The sequence below is a fragment of the Vanellus vanellus genome, assembly GCF_965231255.1.
Source record: "Vanellus vanellus genome assembly, chromosome: 2".
Taxonomy (NCBI): Eukaryota; Metazoa; Chordata; class Aves; order Charadriiformes; family Charadriidae; genus Vanellus; species Vanellus vanellus.
In genome coordinates, this window is record NC_138906.1 from 98,789,718 (window position 1) to 98,812,153 (window position 22,436).

Here is a 22,436-nt window from a genome sequence, read left to right on the forward strand (position 1 = left end):
CTCCAACAGAAGTTAAGTACCTGCTGTAAAACAATGTACACATTCCCATAAGGTTTTTATAAATTCTCACAAGCCATTACACCCTATTTAATCTGAATTTTAACCATGTCCTTGCACTTAGTTCCACCTTTCTATCTTAGCATACCATCTTACTAATAATCGCTTTTGAGATTCCAACTTCTATATCTTAATTAAAACTGTGGACTTATATCACAGCACTAATTTAACTACAGAACTTTCAGAACTGGGGCATCCAGGAGAAAAAGAACTGACTTTGTCCAACACTTGACTGTCCAAGTACCTTGTGTTTTAAAAGTGAGGTGTTTTTTTCAGATATGACAGATGATCCTCAGAAAATGATACCACATCAAAGTCATCAAAACAGCACAGGCCTAATCAAAATGAAAACTATGACGTGCATCATACAAAATCTGAAAGAAAGATTATTCTACCTGTATCGGACATGCTCGATTGTGTCATATGTCAGCTTGCTGCTGATATTCTGACTATGAGGGTTGCCTAGGAGACAACAGAGATATAGAAGTTAATCATTAATCACAATTTTGCTATTAATTTTGTCTTTTATCAAAGTATTACACCAAGCCAGCCTGAAAAGATGACAAAGAAAGATTTAACGTACACTTCACAGCAATGCCCTAAAGCTCCTTAGAGCAGTTAGTCAAGAGAAGGGACACATAACAGAAGAAAGCAATTATGACAGACCTTGAAACTTCGGCTAGATCTCTTACTAATACTTAAGGCAGTTCCCTTAAAAAGAAAATGCAACTGCGTATGCACAAATGTACTAGGAAAAACTACAGATAGAATGCACATTCATAAATATATTTGTGCACTAGCTAAGAAGCAATTTAGAAGAGACAGCATCTGGAGTTAACAGACATTCATTATTGGATACCAGGACTAACGCTGTTTTTTTTACTCTCTGAAATTTAAGGAGCTCATGAAAATATAAATTTTAATGCAAAATTAATAGCTACCTTAGCATAGCTCAGCAGAGGCATGTATTAACAATTAAGACAGCACATAAGAGGGGCATGAATTTATCTTCTTAAGCAAAAAAGATTACAGCAATATCCACACAGGCACAGCATACTTTCCTATTAGTGAATGCTTAAAGAACACGCCTAAACAGTTTGGAAAGAGAACAAGAAAAAAACTGCTATATTAATACAGTTTTTGCAGTAGGCTGCAATATTAGCTACTCTCTTTTTAAAATTTAAAAATCATTATTGAGTGAAGCTGTTAAAAAGAATAACAAATTCAGAGCTCAAACCTAAAAGCTAATACCTAGACTTTTCATGTCTGATGTTGCATTTCTGTAATTTCAAATTCAACTATTCTCAATTTAGAAGTGAGAATCTCTCTCACCTACATTCCTTTCCCTCATTTACACATGCAACAGCTAAACTGCAGTTCTTCGGGCCTGTGGATTATCACCAAGAAGCCAAACTGCAAGTCAGTCTCCCCCTTCACTCACATCTATGTCTGTTGCATGAACTCATTTTATGCAACGGTTACTGCCCTCAGAGTATCAGAGATGTAACTAAAAAAAAAAAAAAAAAAAAAAGAAAAAAGAGATTTGGCCATGCTAGGGCTCTCCTTAACATTTTAGATGAAAGCAGTATTTAAAAAGATACAACTTGTTCTCCCATAGCATTATAGGTACTATGCAAATGTGCTCCAAACTGGCAGCACTAGTATTTCTATTCACAAGCATTCAATTGATTCACAAATTTAATTTTTTTCCGCCACAGATGGTACTTATTACAAGGGTCGAACCCAATGTTGTTTGAAATAACTAAGACCAGAGTGCATACATTTCACTTTACAATGGCTGTAGTGACTGAACATTAATTTTAATATCACTGACAGGCAGTTGAATAGGAGATTTTGAATGTAATCAAATCAATGAATCATGTTATAACAGCAAAAAACCCTATTCCTATCAAGAACAACATCTATTTCATAGTGGAACTTAAATCCACACTCTGGTTCCTAGTCTCGCCAGCATTCAGGAAACAAAAGAGTGGGAAATGACAAAGTGGCACATTGAAAATGAAAACTACCCAGAATTCTCAAGTGGTTCGCGCAGGTGATAAGCACAAGTGTGCCGGTGCTTGAGTGAACACAGTTTTGTTTTAAGACAGCGGTACCTAGTTCCCAAGTGAGGAATCACTTTGCCCTATGTATCTGGGAGCACAAGACAGACACAAAACTAGCAAAAAGGACACATAACCCACAGATAGTACCACACAATAAGAAATTTTGATTACTTCAGTGACAGTACTCACAGCATATATAGATAATACTGTACAGTATATTTTTTTCTGGTTGAGCATGAATGACTCTAATGTAAATTGTCTCACATAGTAACAATATTTCCTAAACAATGGAAGCTGCTGCCTTTGTATAAAAGCACATTCAGTGTGTGGTTCTCAGTCTGATAATAATGTCTGAAAGAGATGAAAGGTTTAAGCAGAGGATCTGGGGATGAAGTACTTGTAGGTGCTGCTGAAGTCCCCATGTCCACAGCTGCAACAGCTAAATCTCCACCCAGATATTGCACAATTCTGTAGATATTGTTACTCATATTGTTATGTGCAAGATTGTTTTGGCGATACACATCCTTTTTTCTGAGTATGCACCTAAGTCTAATAGCCTGGGAGAGATATAGCACCTATTCCTTGCATAAATTCACTTGGGATCTTTGAGCTAAGCTTTCTTCTAAATAAAATGCTTATACTGAGACACTGTATAAGCTCACTGAGAAGGTTCTGGATTCTGGTCCTTGCATAAGAAATTGGTTTTGCACTTTGTGTGGGAAAAAAAAAAAAAGACTGAACAATCAGTGCTCAGAGCTATGTTGCATTTGTTTATCCCCAGCATGGGGCCCTAACCCCTGGGAAAGAGAGTCATGCTCCGTTTGATTATTCTTCACCAACACAGACACGTCCTTGGCCACCAAATAACAAAGCTAAGGGTGACAGAAAGGGACTATGATTCCTTTGTAAAATCACTGGTCTTCCAACTACTCTACAGCAGTGTTAAAAACCCCACAGAAGTACTCTTCCAACAGCTCAAGAGGCACAGTTTGGATCTGTTTAGATGGAACCTTCAGACGACTAATGGGAACCCTGTTTTGCACTTACCATAAACGTTGTTTCTGAGGTCATCAGTAAAAGCTTTAAGTAGACTCTCTGGGAAAAGTGCTGAACCAGCATGGTCAAGGTAAGTAATCCCTAAAATAAAAATAAAATTACTAGATTCAATTTCTTAAATATTTATCTCCCACAGACTACATTGAGAAGTGCACCATTCAAACACACCTAGTGCAGTACACCACACAAAAAGTCAACTTCCTTAAAATTCCTGGGGTATGATTTTTCTCTGCCTGACTTAGAGGTCTCTACAGCTCTGAAAAAACACTTCTCAAATATGTTCCAATCATCTGGCAGTATTCACAGCAAGGCATCTTTCATTCACTAACAGGAAAAAAAAAAAGAAGGATACAATAGAAGCCAAATATTTTGATTGCATCTTTATAATTTTTAATTAAAATCAAAATATTTTTACAGGTCCTTCCTTTCATGTTTAGATTACACATTCTTTGGAAGAGAAAAATCTTTTTGCTATGGCTGTACAAGACTGAGCAAGCTGGTGTCTTCAGCCGCAGTACCTTGTTACTCCTAGGCACTACTTATTATGAAAACTACTATTACCACAATAATAATAATTATTATTAATAGCAACAACAATAGTAGTGTTGCCTCCTTGCTAACAGATGAAGCAACTCTCAAGAACGGACAAGACCTAAATCACACTTGCAGCTCAAAGACAGGACTAGTTTAAGTTTTAATGTATCTAAATATTTCTTACCACTCTGCTGCACTTAACGTTCAATTCATTTTTAAAATCACTTTTTATATTATTAAGCTATTGCAAAACTTTTAAATAAAAGCTTATTGGAAATGAAGGCTTTTTCATGTTTGGCCATTTTAGATTTCTTAATCTTTAGCAATTATTCTTCCATTTCTCCAGTGTGTTTCGTGCCCTTTATTAGTTTTTTCATTTCACTTACCTTAAGTATTTCAACCTATTTCAAATTTTAATAATGATGAATATGATTAAGATTAGACTTTATTAAGTATTTTAAAGGCCTTCCCTTTCCACAGGGATTTAAAACTGAGTTAAGCTTTAAATGAGAAGCCTTGACACTTGAAAATATATATAATTATACATTATGTTGCTGTAGCAGTGACTCGGCAGGTAAAGATGTGAGGCAGTGCTAATGATAAAAGCAATCCAGACACCCATCCCTTCTCTTATTTTCGAAAAAGAAAAGCCCTCCCGTGCCTTAAGATTTCCCTACTTACAGCATCTAGCAAAAGCAGAATTTCTAATGATGGCTTTGAAGTTAGTCAAGGAAAAGTGTTTTGAGGGGAGGAGGGTGGAAAAAATTTGATTGATTTATTGGATGTACAGATTTTTTAGGTTTTTACATTTACTTTTTTTTTTTTTTTTTTGATCCTAGAAAGTTTCTCCCAAGCAGTAAGAAGCGGTGCATACAAGCATATGGGGGTCAATATGCATGTGGGGGTCCAGCTGGCCCAGTTTCTGACAGGAGAGCAGCCAGCCACGTGGCTCACCCCAAAACACAGCAGGTTTGGATGGTGAGAGGGATGCTGCACCATGCAGAGAGACAGCCAGGCCCCTGCCTGGCAGAGCGGCATGGCCTCAGCCAGCAAGGGGACACCAGCAAGGGGACACCAGCTTTCCCTGCAGCAGGCCACATGCTCACCGCGGCCGCCCTGAGAGCAGGCCCTGGTACACAGCCCGCAGCTCAGCACCAGAGGCCTCCGCTCTGAGGTGGAGGTGAAGCGGGGAGGAACAGCCACAACCACCACCACGGGGGCCCAGCTTGATGGCAGCAGGCAGGGCGATAAACAACCCATGGTCACTGGTTACAGCTGGGAGAGCTGGGAAAGGCAGCCCAGGAGCTGAGAAAGGGAAGTGGCAGCCCTGAGCCAGAAAGAGGGGGGGAAGGACTGCCATCCTAGAGGCGACCATCCCAGCCAACGCTTTCTCTCAACAAAGCCCACACAGAGATGCCGTTTGGCTCATTAGCTCTTACAGGCACCACAAGTGCAGCCCAATGGTGCTCCTCTGGAGGCAGACAGCTGCGGGTTTTGGATTCTTCCAGCCCTGAGGAAGCTGACAGCACCGAAGTGATAACGCAGCCGTACAGCACGAGCAAAAACCAGGCAATGGGCTGAGGCTCCTCAAACACAAACCATCCACCGATGAGGGGACGGGCACTTCCCGTCCTGACCGATGGTCCTGCGAAGCAATGTGGGCTAAAAGGTCTCTAGGTAAAGGCCCCCTAAGCGGTTTTTCGAATTTGATTCGTTATATAGTTAATTACAAAGTACAATATTGTGGTTCTGTGAAATGGAGGTTAAAAAAAACACAACAGCCAGTCATTTTGTTAAATTTCTCCTCTGAGTACATTACTTTAAAAATGTGGGAGGACATTTGGCTAAGGAAGGAAAAAATATTAATTCTTAAACTTTAATTTTATTTTTAATGCTGCTGTTTAACTGGAAGGAGAGAGCAGCATTTAATACTCTCTTGACTCCCCAAAACAAGAAATAAGCTCTCTCATCATTTGAGGCTGCACTGAAACAAGTACCTTTATTGCTATTGCACTTTTATGCTGTAGTTTTTTTCTTCCTCTTTTATTTCGATAAAATTATATTTTTAGAGGAAAGAAAAAAAATGTGGCACATGCATAACACCGGCAAAAAAAAAGAACATTAATAACTTTCATTGTGCTTTTCCCCTGGTTTAATAACATTTGTTATTTTAACTTTATTGAATGCACATTAACCAAAAGGATTTGTCAGTGTATACAGAATAACATAATTCTCCCTGTTTCACTGTGGTATTTAGTATATAGGCTGTCAGCACTATGAAATTATACTGTGTACAGAAAGTAACAGGAGAAAGAAAATATAATATGATCAACCAAAAGAAAATTAAAATGCAATATCTATCAGGATGTGGTTTCGTCGCTCGGGGAAAATGTAAAATTAACTTTTAGTTTAATTTACATACTATTATGTTGGAATGTGTAACTGACTTCATTGATCTAGTAATATACCAACTATTTGATAAAATCACATTTCAGAAGTAAGGTTTTTTCTTATAGGAGTATCGGAAACCATTCAATGTGTCGGCATTAGTTACGGAAAGTTATTCAGCAAGAGTATCAGTTCATAAGCTATAATATTCACATGATAATATTTTTCCAGACTAATTTTACACAGGGAAATCTTTGGGAACCAACATGGGCCAGTCTGTCCTGCTGAAGAAAGCCCTAGCCCAGCTCCCTGTGCTCTTTCTGTGCTACAATTCACCTCTTGAAAAGCATCTGCCATCTCTGCATGCCTGCCTTGGCTTTTTGTAAAACTTCATGAGTGCACATGCACGTACAGCCTTAGAAATGCTAGAGGACCATTTCGTTTAACAGAACATTCCTATCTTTTAAATGAAAAAAGATAACAATAATTTAATTTGGAGCATTTTAAAATTAGAGTTAAAGAGCAGGGAAGAACACTGGACTATACACAGTCTGACCACCTGCAAAACACACAAGGCAAAAGGAAACTACCCAGGTGAACCTTTTGGAGCCAAAATACCTGCTTCAGACAAAAGCACGCTTTCCTAAAAGGTGATTCCACCTAACTTTGAAGAAAGTTAAAGACATCATGTGATGAACTGAAAGTAGAATAAGGAGGTTATGTCTTTATTAAATCTTTTAGTAATTATTAGGCTACGTATGCACCTACCACCTAGAGGATGGTTTGGAGGGAGAGGAGCACAGACAGACCATGGATGCACTCCCTACAATGGCCTACTGGCACACAGAGAGTAAGCTTTCTCCTCTTTCACATCCCACCTGTAAACCTATGCCTAGTGAGCCAGCTCCTATCTGCCTAAATTATTACTATTTTAGTATTATGTAATCTGCTCTTTTAATCCCTGAAATTGTTCTTGATGCTATACATTTCTGGACTTTGAGTATCACTTCCAAAAATAACCAATGATGTAACTACACTGCAAATGGCTGTCCCATGTCCACTGCCTTAACCTTTTGCCACCCTGTGATTCTACCACGGTCACCAAAATAAACCGACCAGTGCTGTGGCTTCACAGATTATTTCTCACAGTCCCGGCACTTCAAAATTCCTGCACTCCAGCTGATTACAAGCTCCCAGTTACATTGCCAAAAGTTTCATGATGAAGAATGAAATGTGTAGTTACAAGGCACAAACTACACAGGTTCATGAATTTTGATTGGCGGATATAATTGCAATTCAGTGGGATTATATACACAATATTACTTGGAAAGTAGATACAGCCAATGCCCCGAGGAGACAGTATATATTTTAAGTACAGCAATATTAACAAAACCAGTATGAAATAGATTATATGAAAACAAGCTGAAGGCAAAATAAAGCATTATCTGTCAAAAGATAAATATGAGACATTTTCATACACCAAAACAAAAGCAAGAGAAAACTGGAACAACCAAGTGACAAAATCAGGAGGAGAGGGCTCTACAGAGGTTGTAGACAAGTGTGATATCACTTGGACGCAGTGAGGTTTTAACAGGTAGTATCACATCAGCTACCTCAGATTATTTTAGTCACCTAAATCAGAGTCTTAGAGGCAGCTCCCTCTTTCCATTGACTGCATAAGAATTTGGCTCCCTCCCAGGTATGCTCCTAAATTAAATGTCAAAAGTAAATTTAATGATGTAATACATATAACCTTTATAAAAGTGCCTGAAATCTCTTGATGATACAGGGCATGATATGCCCACACGAAGATCCTGGTTCTGAAAAACCATTAATGAAGTATATTAAAAGCAATAAAAAAGAAAAAAAAACCCTACTGCTACTATAGCTTGAGATTTGGTCTTGCTGGATATTTTCTGGATTAAACCTTTATTAAATATTGTTATTTGTACCTTCAGTTCCTGTTTAGCATCGGTTTAGACAAAAGCTTTCAAAACCAGAGTATGTTTTCTGAATAACAATGTGCCTCTCACTTAAACACTCCTGCTCTGCTAGACAAGGTAATGTTTTGGTTTTTGACCACAAAAGCATAGTGAAGGACAAGGCCATAGATGCCCAAAGCTTGAATAGTTATCATGCAGTTAAAGGAGACACTGTTCCTCAGCACGATTTGACTTAATTGCTACAGGCCCAGCGAAGTAACGCAGCAGTCAGCCCGCAGCCATGGGGCGTGTTCTGCTTGCCACTGCCAGTCCAGCGAGTTCATCAATTCGAGTAATCACAGCTCGACCTGACTGCCAAACGCTGATCTGCACTGGACTGAGCAACCTGGATAATGGTATCAATATTTTAAGGGCCGCTAACAAGTTACTGAGTTCTGTGGGAAACTGGTGTTTAATTAATGTATTTTAGTGTTTGACTTGACGGACTGGTTACAAAAAGCAAAGCATGAAATGTGCAATTACATTTATCCGTAATAAGTTCCCATTATTTTCCTCCACATTCTGTTGGCTTGAATTATTTTCTCTCATTGCATTATTACCTACAGCAAAGCAGACAGAACATTAAAATAGTTTACAGTCAATACCATATACACTCTTTGCTTTCTGTACTCCTCAACAGGGGCCACACCAACTCCCCGAAAGCTATTTAGGTGGCTAGGGTTATTCCAGTAAGCACTGGCTCTATTCTATGTACATAAGCCCCTACTTGCAGCTTATAGGTTACAGCTTGCTGGTATTGAGGTCTGTGTGAGCGCAAAGAAAGTAAAGATTTCACATTTATTAAGAAGTCACATCCAACCCTGTGAAATGTATCTCTCACAGCTGCAGAAAAAAAAATCAGACGCCATCAAATTTCATCCTTTGCCAGCTCCTGTGCTAAGTAAGACCACAGTAAAGGGATCAGTCAGCACCCACCTTCATCCATGTAGCCCACCTGCAAGACACAGCTTTATTCAGTGCTCACTTTTTGCTCACTAGGGCATGATTAAATATCGACTTCAGTCAGTGATTTTATTTCCACAGACACCTTTAATGGGTTGTGTTCCAGAAGAGCTGAAGCCTTACTCGTGGGCATGAATCAGAGGCACCTCAGCTACACACGAATAACATACTGCAGCCGACTGTCTCGTTGTCTTTGGATGAAATATAAATCACAAGTGATTCATATTTATGCAAGTCTTCAAACAACTGTAGCTCACCCAAACCAAAACTAGCTTTCACACCTCCCTAGCAAATATACTACCATCTTTCAGTCTCTTTTTTTTTTCTTTTTCTCTGATGCAATTGATCAAATGAAAGAAGAGTTGAAAGAGAACATATTCACCTTTCTTCTATTACTGGAAAATGCTTTTGTTGGTTTTACTGAAATTTTCACAGAAGCATTCACTTTTCTGTAGGAAAGAGGCATTCAGAATTTCCACTGGGGATGAAAACACAACGGTAAAAAGCAATGTTTAAAGAATCTTAATAATAATCATTTATAATAGTGGTCATTAGCTAAACATTCTAGTAGCGTTCCCCTGTTCTACTTTTCTCCCCATTCTTCCCATAAAACAGCCACAGGCTTACAACAACATGTCAAGATAATGTTTGAAACTGACTTTTCTAGTCAGTTCTATTTCTTGCTCTGTGACCTGAATTAATTGGATTCATATAAAATCTAGGGCAAATTAGCAACTCCAAATATTCTGTGCAAAATATATCAAATGAAATGTGCAGTGACATATAGAAGAAGGCCTTTTAAATTATTTTATGGGTTTCCAAAAACACTAGGAAAAGACAAACTAAGTTCAAAATAACAGAAAAACAAAAAGTAACCCTTTTCTTCTCCCTTTTCTCTTAAAACTCACTTCATTACATATAAATACTCAAATCACCATGAGCTTTTGGGAGCGACAGCCTTTGGTTGAACATGCAATCACAGCAATAATTAAACACCTGCATGAGAACTGGTACATGCAATGAACAGTGAATGACAGCAAAAATCGGTTATCCTGACTGTTGAGGCCCTACAGAAGTACTTCCCAGCTGGCATTTCTTCTCAATGACAAGATGATGTGTAATGCCTCGTCTGGCAAACACAACAGTACCTCCCTCTGCCGGCTTCTTCCAGCAAAAAGGCAAGGCTGCTACTGCAAATCAGTAATAAACTTATGCTCCAGTGGAAGTTCTTCACACGAGGTTCCCCACAGACAGTTACAGCCCTCGATGTATTTATACCATCCAGCAAACTGTCTGTTGCCCAGATCAGATAGTCTGGAACAACTTCAGGAACATAAGCGTAAGAGAAACATAAGTTTCCCTTCAGCATAAATTAGGACTGTCTTTCAGGGACAAACACATAAAACCAAATAACCATGTTACCAAGTAGAACTGTATGTAAATTCAAAGACTGTGAAATGAAGAAAGTGAGGACCATTGGCCAGAACCCCACTCTCTTAAGATGAGAGGTCTGAGAAGAATCTCCTAGCCCACAGTGACTAGTCCTTTGCTACAAACAGGTGACTACAGTTATCAACCAAGCTACTTCCAAATGAAAAATTGCAGGTTATTAGTCTACCTTGCTTAAACCAGAATGGTGCTTCAGAATCACATCCTCCTAGTAAGAAACTACATCATAACCTCTTGACTACGTTTTTTCACAGTCAGTGTATTCTCATATTTCCCATGTCAGCATCTTTTTGCTTTAATACCTATCTTCACCCACTCAGCTTCAACAGGTATTTCTCTCTTGACAAACCAGTCGCACCTCTCCACCTGATCTGGCTAAAAATGCCACCTTCCTTTATTTCTAATGCATGATAATTATGACAACTCATTCCTGTCCCACTGGCACCTCTTCCAGTTGGAAGTGTTTTTTTCTGGGGGGAAATAGAGGGTCAGAGAGCATGGGGTGAGGGAGCAGAATGCACATTCCAGAAAAAGATCTCAGAATTTTGGAAAGCTAGAGTAATTTTCCCTAACTTTACTGGAAAAATACCATCTGAGACCAAAACATCCCTATCTCTTGGCTTGCACTCCTAACTGTTACTCCTTATCTGTCTTACACTCCTAACTGTTCTAATAGTCAGAAAAAAAACAGCAGTATTAAACCAGGGAGAGGTTTAATGCTTGAAAAGTCCATGTATAATGCTTGACCAAGATTTCCTGTATCACCTTTTCACCAGTGATCAGTCACCAATGTAAACTGAAACCACAAACAGGAGACAGCAACACATTTTCAGCGTGCTTTCTATATTGGAAAAAATGTTGAGTATAGGAGTTTCAGTACTGCTTTTAAGTAACTACTTAAGATTTAATAAAATGTATGCTGGGTATTTCATTTTAATAAGACACAGAAATACTGAGATTTTATTAGGGAGATAGGAAGTTATCTATGTATAAGCTTTTCTAGTGCGTATGTATTGGGTTAATCTAAACATTTTTCCATTTTTGGCACCGATTCTCCACAGAGCAAGCCAGTTTAACTTTTCCTTTATAATAATTTGATCTGAGCTGCTACCTCAAGTGAAACTTACACAACTATAAGCAGACCAATCTAAATGATAAGATTATGCTCAATTGCTTTACCTTGACTGAAGTTCACAGACTGCACTAGATATATAGGTGTCAATAATACAACTCATTAAATAAATTTACTTCTTATTTTCAGAATTGAGAATGATTTTGTAAAATTTTTCAGGACTGACTGTAATTTCCTAATACCTCCACAAACAATATAATACTTCAGTACAAAACACATCATCTAATTGGAAAACAAGATTTCTCCCACTCAAAAAAAAAAAATCTAACAGACACAAACAGGTTTCTGTCAATAATTTAATAGGAATGTAATTATACATTGGCATAAATGTTCTGTTAATACCTTATTATATTTGGATTAACTTAATTTTCTACATCTTATTTTCCATTTATTAGGGGTCTCCCCAAGCGTAGATTCAAAGTCTTCAACAACCATTTCCAGGAACATGCTATGAACAACAAGGTACATTTATCAAAAAATAATGTGATAGTAAACCACAGTTTTTAATTCTGAAACAGTATGACAACTGCAGAGTATCGTTGACTAGTTCTGACAAAATTAGCAAATTACCAGCTTCCTAATGACTAGGCCTGTATACAGCAGTATGTGAGAGAAATCCTACCTAACACAGGCCTTATTTTAATGGGAATAATAGCATGCAGCTGCCAGAACCTCTACTTTTTTTAACTCCAATGACATCCAGCATGTTACAGCTTACTAAAAGAAAACTAAAAATCACTTGAGCTGTTGACACAAGCACATAGGTTATGACCTTCTTTCTAAAGGACTGTTACCATGTGACACAGCTTTTGGAGGTTTGGTCACTACTTTGACTCTAACTTTGGACAGCAAAAATCCACTGCTGGTTACTGCCATACATACAGCTGTGTAGAAAGAAGAGTTTGGGACTCTTCCAGAGACCTTGCATTGGGTACAGACATTATCGGTTCAGAGGTCAGGTTCTCTGAAGGGCTGCAATGGGACAAAAAAAGGCTTTTCCAAAGTCCAGTGAGTGAAAAGGAACCCAAGTGAAGCCTGGTTGAGTTTCCAGCTGTATTACAATGAATAACCAGAGCAGAACTTTGCCTTCAGGTCACAGAAACCTCTCCTTTGTGGGAGAAAAGCAGGCTCCATTCAAATATAAGAACACGCATCAAGGTCTGATTCAGAGCCTTTGAAGTAATTGTGAGGCTCTGCTGAACTCTGTATGAGTTAAAACATTACCAAATACGCTATAATCAGCACTTCCTAAACATACTGCACTGATTACCTTTTTGGTAGCAGGCCAAGTTAAAGAGCTGGGTTACGATTGGCACAGAAGCTTAAATGACCTCTGAAACAAGTGAAATTTTCCTTTCTTGAATATGACATGCTATCTCATATGGCATCTGCAGGACATCTTCAGTCTCTGGGGTATGCATGCTCTCTCTGGAAGCCCAGGGATCAATTTAAAAAGTGCAACATTTTAAATAATCCATCAACAAAAGGAGTGGGAGGGCTACAATAACAGAGGCAACAGCAACAGAATCTCAAAATTACATAGATCAGCTTACGAGAGTCAGTTACATCAAAGAAAGAACTGCTCCAGAAGTGTATTAAAGACACGCAGGTGATTGTTTCCCCTAAGCACATACTACGCACCTTTATTTACAAATATGCACAAATATGCCTGTGTATGCAGTACTGAGATGGGTATATGAATATATGTGCATAAATATCCCCCTAAGAGGATAATTAGTGTTTTCATGTTGCTTCTTGTAGCAGAACATAAGGAAAAGCAGATGTGAATCTGGAGACTCTCTTCCCTTGCAGCTCTTTTCCACCTTCTCTACCGCTTCTCTAACTGTACATTTTGATATTTTTTTGGCAAAGAGACAACCTAGAATTCATCACACCTGCTTTCAGCCTCACTTAATCAAAATTAAGACCTACAGAACAGCATCAATGCTCAACAAAAAGAATAACACCTTTTGGTAACACTTAAAAATCAAGGTCTTCCCCCACAAAATGTATAGTCTTGCCGTATTTGAATAAATGACAAGATCAGACACAACATTTATGCAACGTATTTTACTGAGATTATGACACAAGATACTGGAAAATACTATCTAGAAGATAAAAACACACATAGCATACTCTGCCTCCAGCACTGACTACAGGATTGGATCCTGAATATGAGTACCAATTTCATATCTGGAGTCTCCATAACTATCAGAAATCCACTGAAGTGCTGGAGTTGCTGGAGTTCCTTACCCACACTAAAGCCCGGTCCTTCTTTATAAACTTCTACTACCGATGCTGTACAAACCAGAGATTGCTGAACACACCCATTCCTTACGCAGCAAAGGATGTCAGGTGGCAAGCTGAGAGTTATGCAAAGTTAAGAAAGTCGGGAATTGATTCTGTAACATGAAGCGAGGATGGAGAAGAATTTTAACTGAGGTGAACACTACTTATGACAATGAATGATCAGATTAATAATGAACAGTATTATCATAAGTGGAAAGGTAAAAGTAATTAGCTAATAATTCAGAGCTAATTTCTGTGCTGTTAATTTTCAAATACTTCCTCAGACTTGCTAGTCTAAAACTATAACTAGAAGTAACATGACAGATACTATTGAGTTTCTGTAATGTGCTTTTATTACATCCTGAAAATTTTTACTTTTTGTTGCATTTCTGCTTGCGGGCATAATATTACCATATTCCCCCAAAGCAAGTATGTTACAGGCAACAATAGTACACTTGGTTCTCATCACTTGCATTTTAAAGCTACTTATTTGTCATTAAAATGAAGTTCATTTGTAATTCCTGTTTATTTTTAGCAAAACTGCAAGAACATTTCTCACCAAAAAGATCATGCAGGAGATGTAAAAATGAAAACATCAAAAATACCTTCTAAACATATCAAAACACCTTCTAAAATAGTTAGTAAAGGTTCCCAGAGGAGCACATAAAGGCCAAGGTATGGGTCAGGGGTTTGGAAAATATAAGGAAAAACATTATAACTGTAAGCAAAGGAAGCACAAAATCAAATCAAATGTTTAAATATAAACTTAAATTTTAAAATTAGTATGTTAGGGTGCCCTGATTTGTGTCCTTAGTTACAGTTACCTCAAGAAGGACCCGATTTTCAGAGAATTGTAAGATCACATCCATTGTAAATCTGGTTTAGTCAGACACCTCAATCTGCCCCACCATCTTTCAAATTAGAGTACCTAAAATTCAAACAATTAAGGTGATAAAAGAATCTTGGTCAAAATGACACAATGATAACTCAAAGAATGCATCTAACCAGTGCATACAACTTGTTTCTACATGTTTCACTCCAGATCAGTTTACTTCTAAAAAACGCACTCCCAATTTGTGCCATTAATACCAGAATGGGGATGATTCCTATTATGACATATAGTCACCACCATAACACAATTAATGGCTCCCTAATAGTCAACCTAGAACAAACCCGGGCAATGAGCTGCACAGAACATCATGCAGGTTTCATGTAAGATAACTGCTTTGACAAAGTTTGTTTCCAGACGGACAGCAAACTTTCCTCAATGCTTTGTATAAATACCAGATATCTGGTACTTTATCTCTGCAGAAAGTCAGGATGAAGTGATAAACTGAACCTCATGAGATCAGTTATTGCACAGTGTACGTAGATTTTTTTTTTTTTTCCTACAGGAGCAAAGTACAGGCTTCCCTTCTCCAACTTGTGCTGACAGAGGGATATAAGAAAGTCATTAAGAGTAAACTTTTCCCCATGCCCACCTCATTCTGTTTTTCCCCCTTCCTCCCTCCAAACTTGAAACACTTTTGTTTGTTCTTGCTAAGGGAGATGGCTGTTAGGCACTTGGTGTTCTCACCATAGTGAGACTAAAATTCCTGGATTTAAATATATACACCCATTTATGTACATTTATTTCACAGAATCACAGAATTTTCAGAGTTGGAAGGGACCTCTAGAGATCATCTAGTCCAACTCCCCTGCTAAAGCAGGATTGCCCAGAGCACATTACTCAGGACTGCATCCAGGCGGGTCTTGAAAATCTCCAGGGAAGGGGACTCCACAACCTCCCTGGGCAGCCTGTCCCAGTGCTCTGTCACCCTCACTGTAAAGAAGTTTTTCCGTGTATTTGAATGGAACTTCCTATGTTCTAACTTGTGCCCATTACCCCTCGTTCTCATCCTATTTATGTTTATATTTTTACATTTACCCATTGTAATGACTGTTCAGTGGAGAGACAATAAGAAACAATCACTTTTGATAGGAATAGATTCTTGCCTATATGACTTTTCCTCTAGTGTTTTTTTTTTCTCATATTGTATTCCTGTCTACAGGCTGAGGACCACAACCAACCTATATCCAGAGAACTACATTAGACTAGACTGCTGTTTTCTCCTGTGTCATTCCACAATGAATACATAGTGCAGTGAAGTAGATTCGATGCACGCAGCATTGTCCATAGCTTATTTACATTAAGAGCCTCAACAGTAAGGTTCCTCCTCTGGATTCAGCTATTTCTGTTCTCAAACTACAGGGAAATTCAATCTACAGCCCAAAAAAATGGAGATGCAGAGCGACTAGAAAGACCACAATTCAGGTAGACAGATTATTTAAAAAAAAAGTATAAAACACAATCTGTTGTCCAAAAGGAATAAACAAAAGAGCTCCCTTCCATCCTCCCCTCTCATGTCTGGAAGCTCTTTATTACTATTATTATAAATATCAGTTTTGCTCATTTGAAAAATTCTCATGCTCTTTCAGGACAATCCATGTAAGAACCTAGTAATTTTTAAAGCCACAGCAAGTCCTATAAACGTGTAACTTAGGAGGCATTTGAAGAGGTTAGAACTAGCCAAACGCAGGTTTTCCCCCTAACTTCCTAATACCCACTCATTATAAATAGTTTTACACATAGCATTGAAATACAAAACCCGAAGGAGATCATTGTAAATTAACTGCCATTTGATCAATCCAGTAGGTAATCACATTTCTACTACGAGCATGGAAGGAATCAGAAGCAGAAGTGACTGACAGTAGATGTTGGATGTACCCACAAGGTATCTAGCATTCAGATTTGAAGATACGATGATTTGATCAGGCACTTTTGGAAACATGACAGCTGTCGTGAGATTATTTGGTACTGTTTCCCCCACTTCAGTGGCACTAAAGTTTATCCAGGAAGCGTTGCAGTGTAATCCTCATGACATTTTACAAGTACACCTGTCCGTCTCCGTACTTGCAGAAATGGAAGAAAAACTGATTAAAGTTCTGATGGTAACAGCTATTTAATCTCTCAGGAGCTGTCACGCTCAGTGATGCAACGCTCGAAGAATCGACCAAGTGCCTCCAAACAAGCATTACACTCTGTAAACTCTGCAACGGTCCACACATTTAAAGGAATGGAGGTTTTCATAATTTTTTTTTAATGGGTAGCTTCAGCTCCCATGAGCTAAAAAGCTAGCTTTGCCTTTCATTAGAGGTAATCAGAATATACATATTCCAATGAAAGCAGGTGGTTTTAAATTTGACATTTGGGGGGCAGGGAGAGGAAGATTCCTCTCAACCCTTGAAAAACACCAGATGGAAAGGAAATTCAGTGAAAAAAAATTCGGTGTAACTCACCAGGATTTATACTTTTTCATCGTTCACAAAGTATTCAACCTTATACTATTACAGGCTTCTAAGGATAACCAAGAAGGTGAGGTATAAAAGGCAGAAATAGATGGCTTTGCCCCTCAGAGAGCATTTCATGGGACCAGACCCACCCTTTGAGCAAGTTGATACTGAAAAACAGAAGGTGGGGGGAGGGTTTGTTTTTGTACAGCCTTCATCTCAAGGAGGGTTCCCACAGCGCCACAGGAAGGCTTTGTCTTCTGTCCCCAAATCTCTCCTTGCAGGCTGGATGAAGCTGGGGCCATGACAGCACACACTAACAGGCAGCCCTGATTCCACAGCCCTGTGGTGCAGTGACGCTTTCTGGGCTCTGCAGATGAGCTTCACCGAGCCTCAACATAAGGCATCTGCTAACAAAATCATCATTACTTCCTTCCTCACTCCCAGAAGTCTGATTTCTATTCAAGCAGTAGTTTATCACCCAAAGATCACTTTAAATTCTGTTTTTCAACCAAGAAACCCCAGGCCTCTGAAGAAATAGAAGACAGAAAGTTTGAAACTAAACTTGATAATGAGCTATGAAAGTTAATATTGAAATGGCTTTTTGTGGTATGAAAATGAATATTAAACAAGCTTACTTTTTGTCCCCAGACATCTGTCTCCTTTCCCCTTTACTCACACCCATCTTCTTCCTTCAGCTGGGTATTTTAGAGACACTGAGTGGCTTTTAAGAATGCAACTGAAGTGGGAATCACCACTCATGAACAAGCCTTCTCAAGGAAAATTCTTTACGGTATCAAATCCTAAATTGTTGCTATGAACCGAAAAAAACCCCAGCTGTCATAGTTTTTTTCCCTTCCTTCTATATTTCTGCTCTTAAACCTTCAATTCTTAAAACAGAGGACTTAATTTCATTAATGGAAAAAACATGGCATGGGTATATGCCTCAGTCAAATCAGAAATCATTGTAAACAACAGAATGGAAAGGAGTTTGTGAGTCCCACTCCCAGGGGATGCTCTGTCCCAGGAAACAAGGAAAGTCAGCTGCAGTGCAGTCCGGATGTGGTGTTCTCTTTATTTCCTTATTTTACCTTCAAAATACACCTTTTCAGCCATCCCTTAAAGGTTATTTTTGCATTTTTAATGTCTCTCGTATATAATTTCCTATGACAGAAAACATACCTTACACGGTTTTCAGTTTATTCCTTATGTACTGCGAGTCTTCCAATTCACTGCTAATGAATTTAAATGGCGTATGTTTTTATTCACTTGTAATAGTATTAAATTACCTTCTTTTTAGAAGGGCAACCAGTCACCCTGCATTTGTATTATTACACTGTCTCAGCAGCATTGTACCTGTCACTAAACATCTATGCTAAGGCGATAAGAAGACGATTATTATCATATTGCTACGCTTCATACTACTTTCCACAATACGTTACTTCTCAGACATTCGCATTCTTAAGGGAATGCATTTAAAAGCTGTTATTCATTAATCAAATGTTTCATTTGTTTGTGAACACAAACTCTATGATCAAGTAACAATGGAGTGCAATAATCTAGGTACAGTTTTGTCTGAACATCAATTCAGTCAGCTTCCTAGCTATGCAATACTAGTGAGTTTATGCGTGGAGGGGAAAAGTATCGTGTTTGCGTCTGGCAAAGGCTCCTTTTTCATGCAGTCTTTAATTTTACTCCACTCAGTCCATCAGGTAGGGAGTTCTTGCTAGTTAACCACTTTTATTTATCTGCTTTTATCCCGTCTCACGAGAAGGCAAAATGCATTATCAAAGCAAATTGTCCATCACAACTGAGATAAGACAGGGTATTGAGTCTCCCATTCTGCTCACTGGACATACACACTCCTAAACTGATTACATCTGTAACGAGTATTTTCCCAGCGTGGGATGAATCAAAGATGATGACAGATTTTTAAAAAGTTGCATACTGCCAGAGCAGATGAGTAACATTTTGTTTTGTGACAATTCTAATTGTTTACATTGAAAGAAATTATAGGCAGATATACAGATAATAAAAACGTGACTCCCAGTCACATGTTTCATAAGTTACTTAATAAGTTACACTCCTTAATAAATTACTTGGGAAAAGAATGGCTCAGCAGATGAACAGTGTATTTTACTGAACAGCAATACAAAGTCCTTTTTATTAAAGAAAGGCAACATACGTTCGTATCCCCTACTAATACCATCCATTCCAAATTACTGAATTATGACAACTTTAATGCTCTATGTGGCATGAACATAAAAATGTGGAAAATCCTGGGCTTTGATTTCTTCCTCGGGAAGAAATTACAGGACAAACTTTCTGATGACTGTGTAACTTTACCTGACCTGTTCGTAAGTTTGCAAAGGGGTACGAACAATGATATTTGGTGTTTAATTGTGCATTAATGAAATTAATTCACACAACATTAATTTAATTAATGACTATTTGTTCAAATGAGCTTCCTGTCATCTTTCCAGATATTAATTTAGGACATTATTCTGCATATTGCCAGAAAAAGTAAGCATAGTGGTATAATCATCCTTCTTCAGCTAACCATGTCCCCAGAAGATCACATCCTTGGATATCTCTAAGCCACTTTCCATTATATTTGAAAAGTCATCTCAGTCTGGTGAAGTTCCCACTGACTGGAAAAGGGGAAACATAACCCTCATTTTCAAAAAGCAAAAAAAGGAAGACCCAAGGAACTACAGGCCAGTCAGCCTCACCTCTGTGGCCAGCAAGATCATGGAGCAGATCCTCCTGGAAACTCTGCTAAGGTACCTGGAAAATGATGAGGTGACTGGTAACAGCCAGCATGGCTTCACCAAGGGTGAGTCAAGCCCGACAAATTTGGTGGCCTTCTATGACGGGGTTACAGTGTAGGTGGATAAGGGGAGAGCAACTGACGTCATCTACCTGGACCTATGCAAAGTGCTTGACGCTGTCCCACATGACATTCTGTTGTCTAAATTGGAGATACACGGACAGTGGGATTGAGTGCACCCTCAGCAAGTTTACCAACGACACCAAGCTGTGTGGCGCAGACGACATGCTGGAGGGGAGGGATACCATCCAGAGGGATCTGGACAGGCTGGAGAGGTGGGCCCATGCCAACCTCATGCAGTTCAACAAGGCCAAATGCAAGGCCCTGCACCTGGGTTGGGGCAATCCCAAGCACAAAAACAGGCTTGGCGGACAGTGGATTGAGGACAGCCCTGAGAAGAAGGACTTGGGGGTACTGACAGATGAAAAGCTCAACATGAGCTGGCAATGTGTGCTTGCAGCCCAGAAGGCCAACCGCATCCTGGGCTGCATCAGAAGAAGTGTGGCCAGCAGCTCAAGGGAGGTGATTCTCCCCCTCTACTCTGCTCTGGTGAGACCCCATCTGGAGTACTGTGTTCAGCTTTGGAATCCTCAGCACAAGAAGGATGTGGGCCTGTTGGAGTGGGTCCAGAGAAGGGCCACAAAGATGATCAGAGGGCTGAAGCACCTCTCCTATGAGAACAGGCTGAGAGAGTTGGTGTTGTTTGGCCTGGAGAAGAGAAGGCTCTGGGGAGACATTATAGCGGCCTTCCAGTATCTGAAGGGGGCCTATAAGAAAGCTGGAGAGGGACATTTTACAAGGGCATGTAGTGATAAGACATGGGGTAATGGTTTCAAACTGGAAGAGGGGGGATTTAGATTAGATCACTATGAGGGTAGTGAGACACTGGAACAGGTTGCCCAGAGAAGTTGCAGATGCCCCATCCCTGAAAGTGTTCAAGGCCAGGCTGGATGGGGCTTTGAGCAACCTGGTCTAGTGGAAGGTGTAACCCTGCCCATAGCAGGGGGTTAGAACTAGAAGACCTTATTGCAGCCTTCTGGTACCTAAAGGGGGCCTACAGGAGAGCTGGGGAAGGACTTTTTACTAGGGCATGTAGTGATAGGACAAGGGAGAATGGCTTTAAACTGGAAGAGAGCAGGTTTAGATTAAGCATTAGGAAGAAATTTTTCACTTTGAGGGTGGTAAGGCACTGGAATAGGTTGTCCAGAGAGGTTGTTGAGGCCCCATCCCTGGAGGTGTTCAAGGCCAGGCTGGACGTGGCCTCAGGCAACCTGGTCTAGTGGGAGGTGTCCCTGCCTATGGCAGGGGGTTGGAACTCCATGATCTTCAAGGTCCCTTCCCACTCAAACCATTCTATGATTCTATGACCTTTAAGGTCCCTTCCAACTCTAACCATTCTATGATTCTACAAGCTTACCTATTCATACGAAGAATTTCTTTTAGTTCCGTTTTTAAGTTTCTGAGTTCAGTGAGGTATAAAAATTTAAAAAAAACAAACCACCTTACAAGTATTTTAGTGTCACATAAATGAAATTATCTGCATTGTATATTCCTGAGGGTTGGGCCAAGACAACCTATTATAAAAAGCCTGAGACATTTGAGAGCTCAGCATCCTACTTTCTAAATACCATCTCAGAGCTAAGCATCCCACTAGTCTCCTGCTCTGCAAATATATTGTGCTGTCTACCCATTTATCAACCTCTCATATCAGTGCTTTTTACTATGCAGCACTCTGCAGTATGGTCTTCCTGAATTCAATGACAGTCTTTTCACACCCAAGCAACAGCTCTGCAGCATCTCTCTGATATCAACAATGCAATGATTCAAGCTGATCAACAAAAACTGACCTCTCACCTTTTCATTTGGCTTTTTGTCCTTAGACTTGGAGTACCCTTGAATTCCGGTGAGCAGCTCAAATATGGGAATTGCTACCATAACACACAACAAAAATTTCAAGAGCTTCACGTGCCGGGTTCTGATTTTGCATGGGAAATTCCAGTACAAGTGCAGGGACACCAGCAGCAGATTATATCTGTCTGAGACCTTTAATACACGTTTTAATTAATATCTTACATATCATATTTTTAAAAAACCAAAAGAAATCACATAAACTTCTTATGGAAATATACAGAAATATGCTGGGAAGAAATCAATACATATCTCATACAGCAACCTCATAACAACAGAGGAGGACAAACAGGAGAATCTAAGAGGAAGGAAAGGCAACGGAAGGAAGGAAGGATGCAACACTGATGTGGGATTCTGTAGGAACAAGATTTTGGTGCATTTCCAATTTTTGAGTAAGAGATAAGAAAGCATCTTGTGCTTTCTAAATAAAACATTTGCCCATTTTAACACTT

General features: G+C 39.2%; 1 protein-coding gene across 1 annotated transcript in view; it reads right to left on the reverse strand.

Annotated features, from left to right (window-relative positions):
• The window catches only part of MOCOS (molybdenum cofactor sulfurase), a gene marked incomplete at its 5' end in the record, with an annotated part of 232,069 nt that overhangs the window by 203,518 nt on the left and 6,115 nt on the right, over positions 1–22,436 (reverse strand). The window contains 2 exons of the mRNA XM_082479909.1: positions 453–519; positions 3,171–3,260. Of these exons, the coding sequence (XP_082336035.1) occupies positions 453–519; positions 3,171–3,260 (157 nt within the window). The remainder of the gene's footprint in view (positions 1–452; positions 520–3,170; positions 3,261–22,436) is intronic.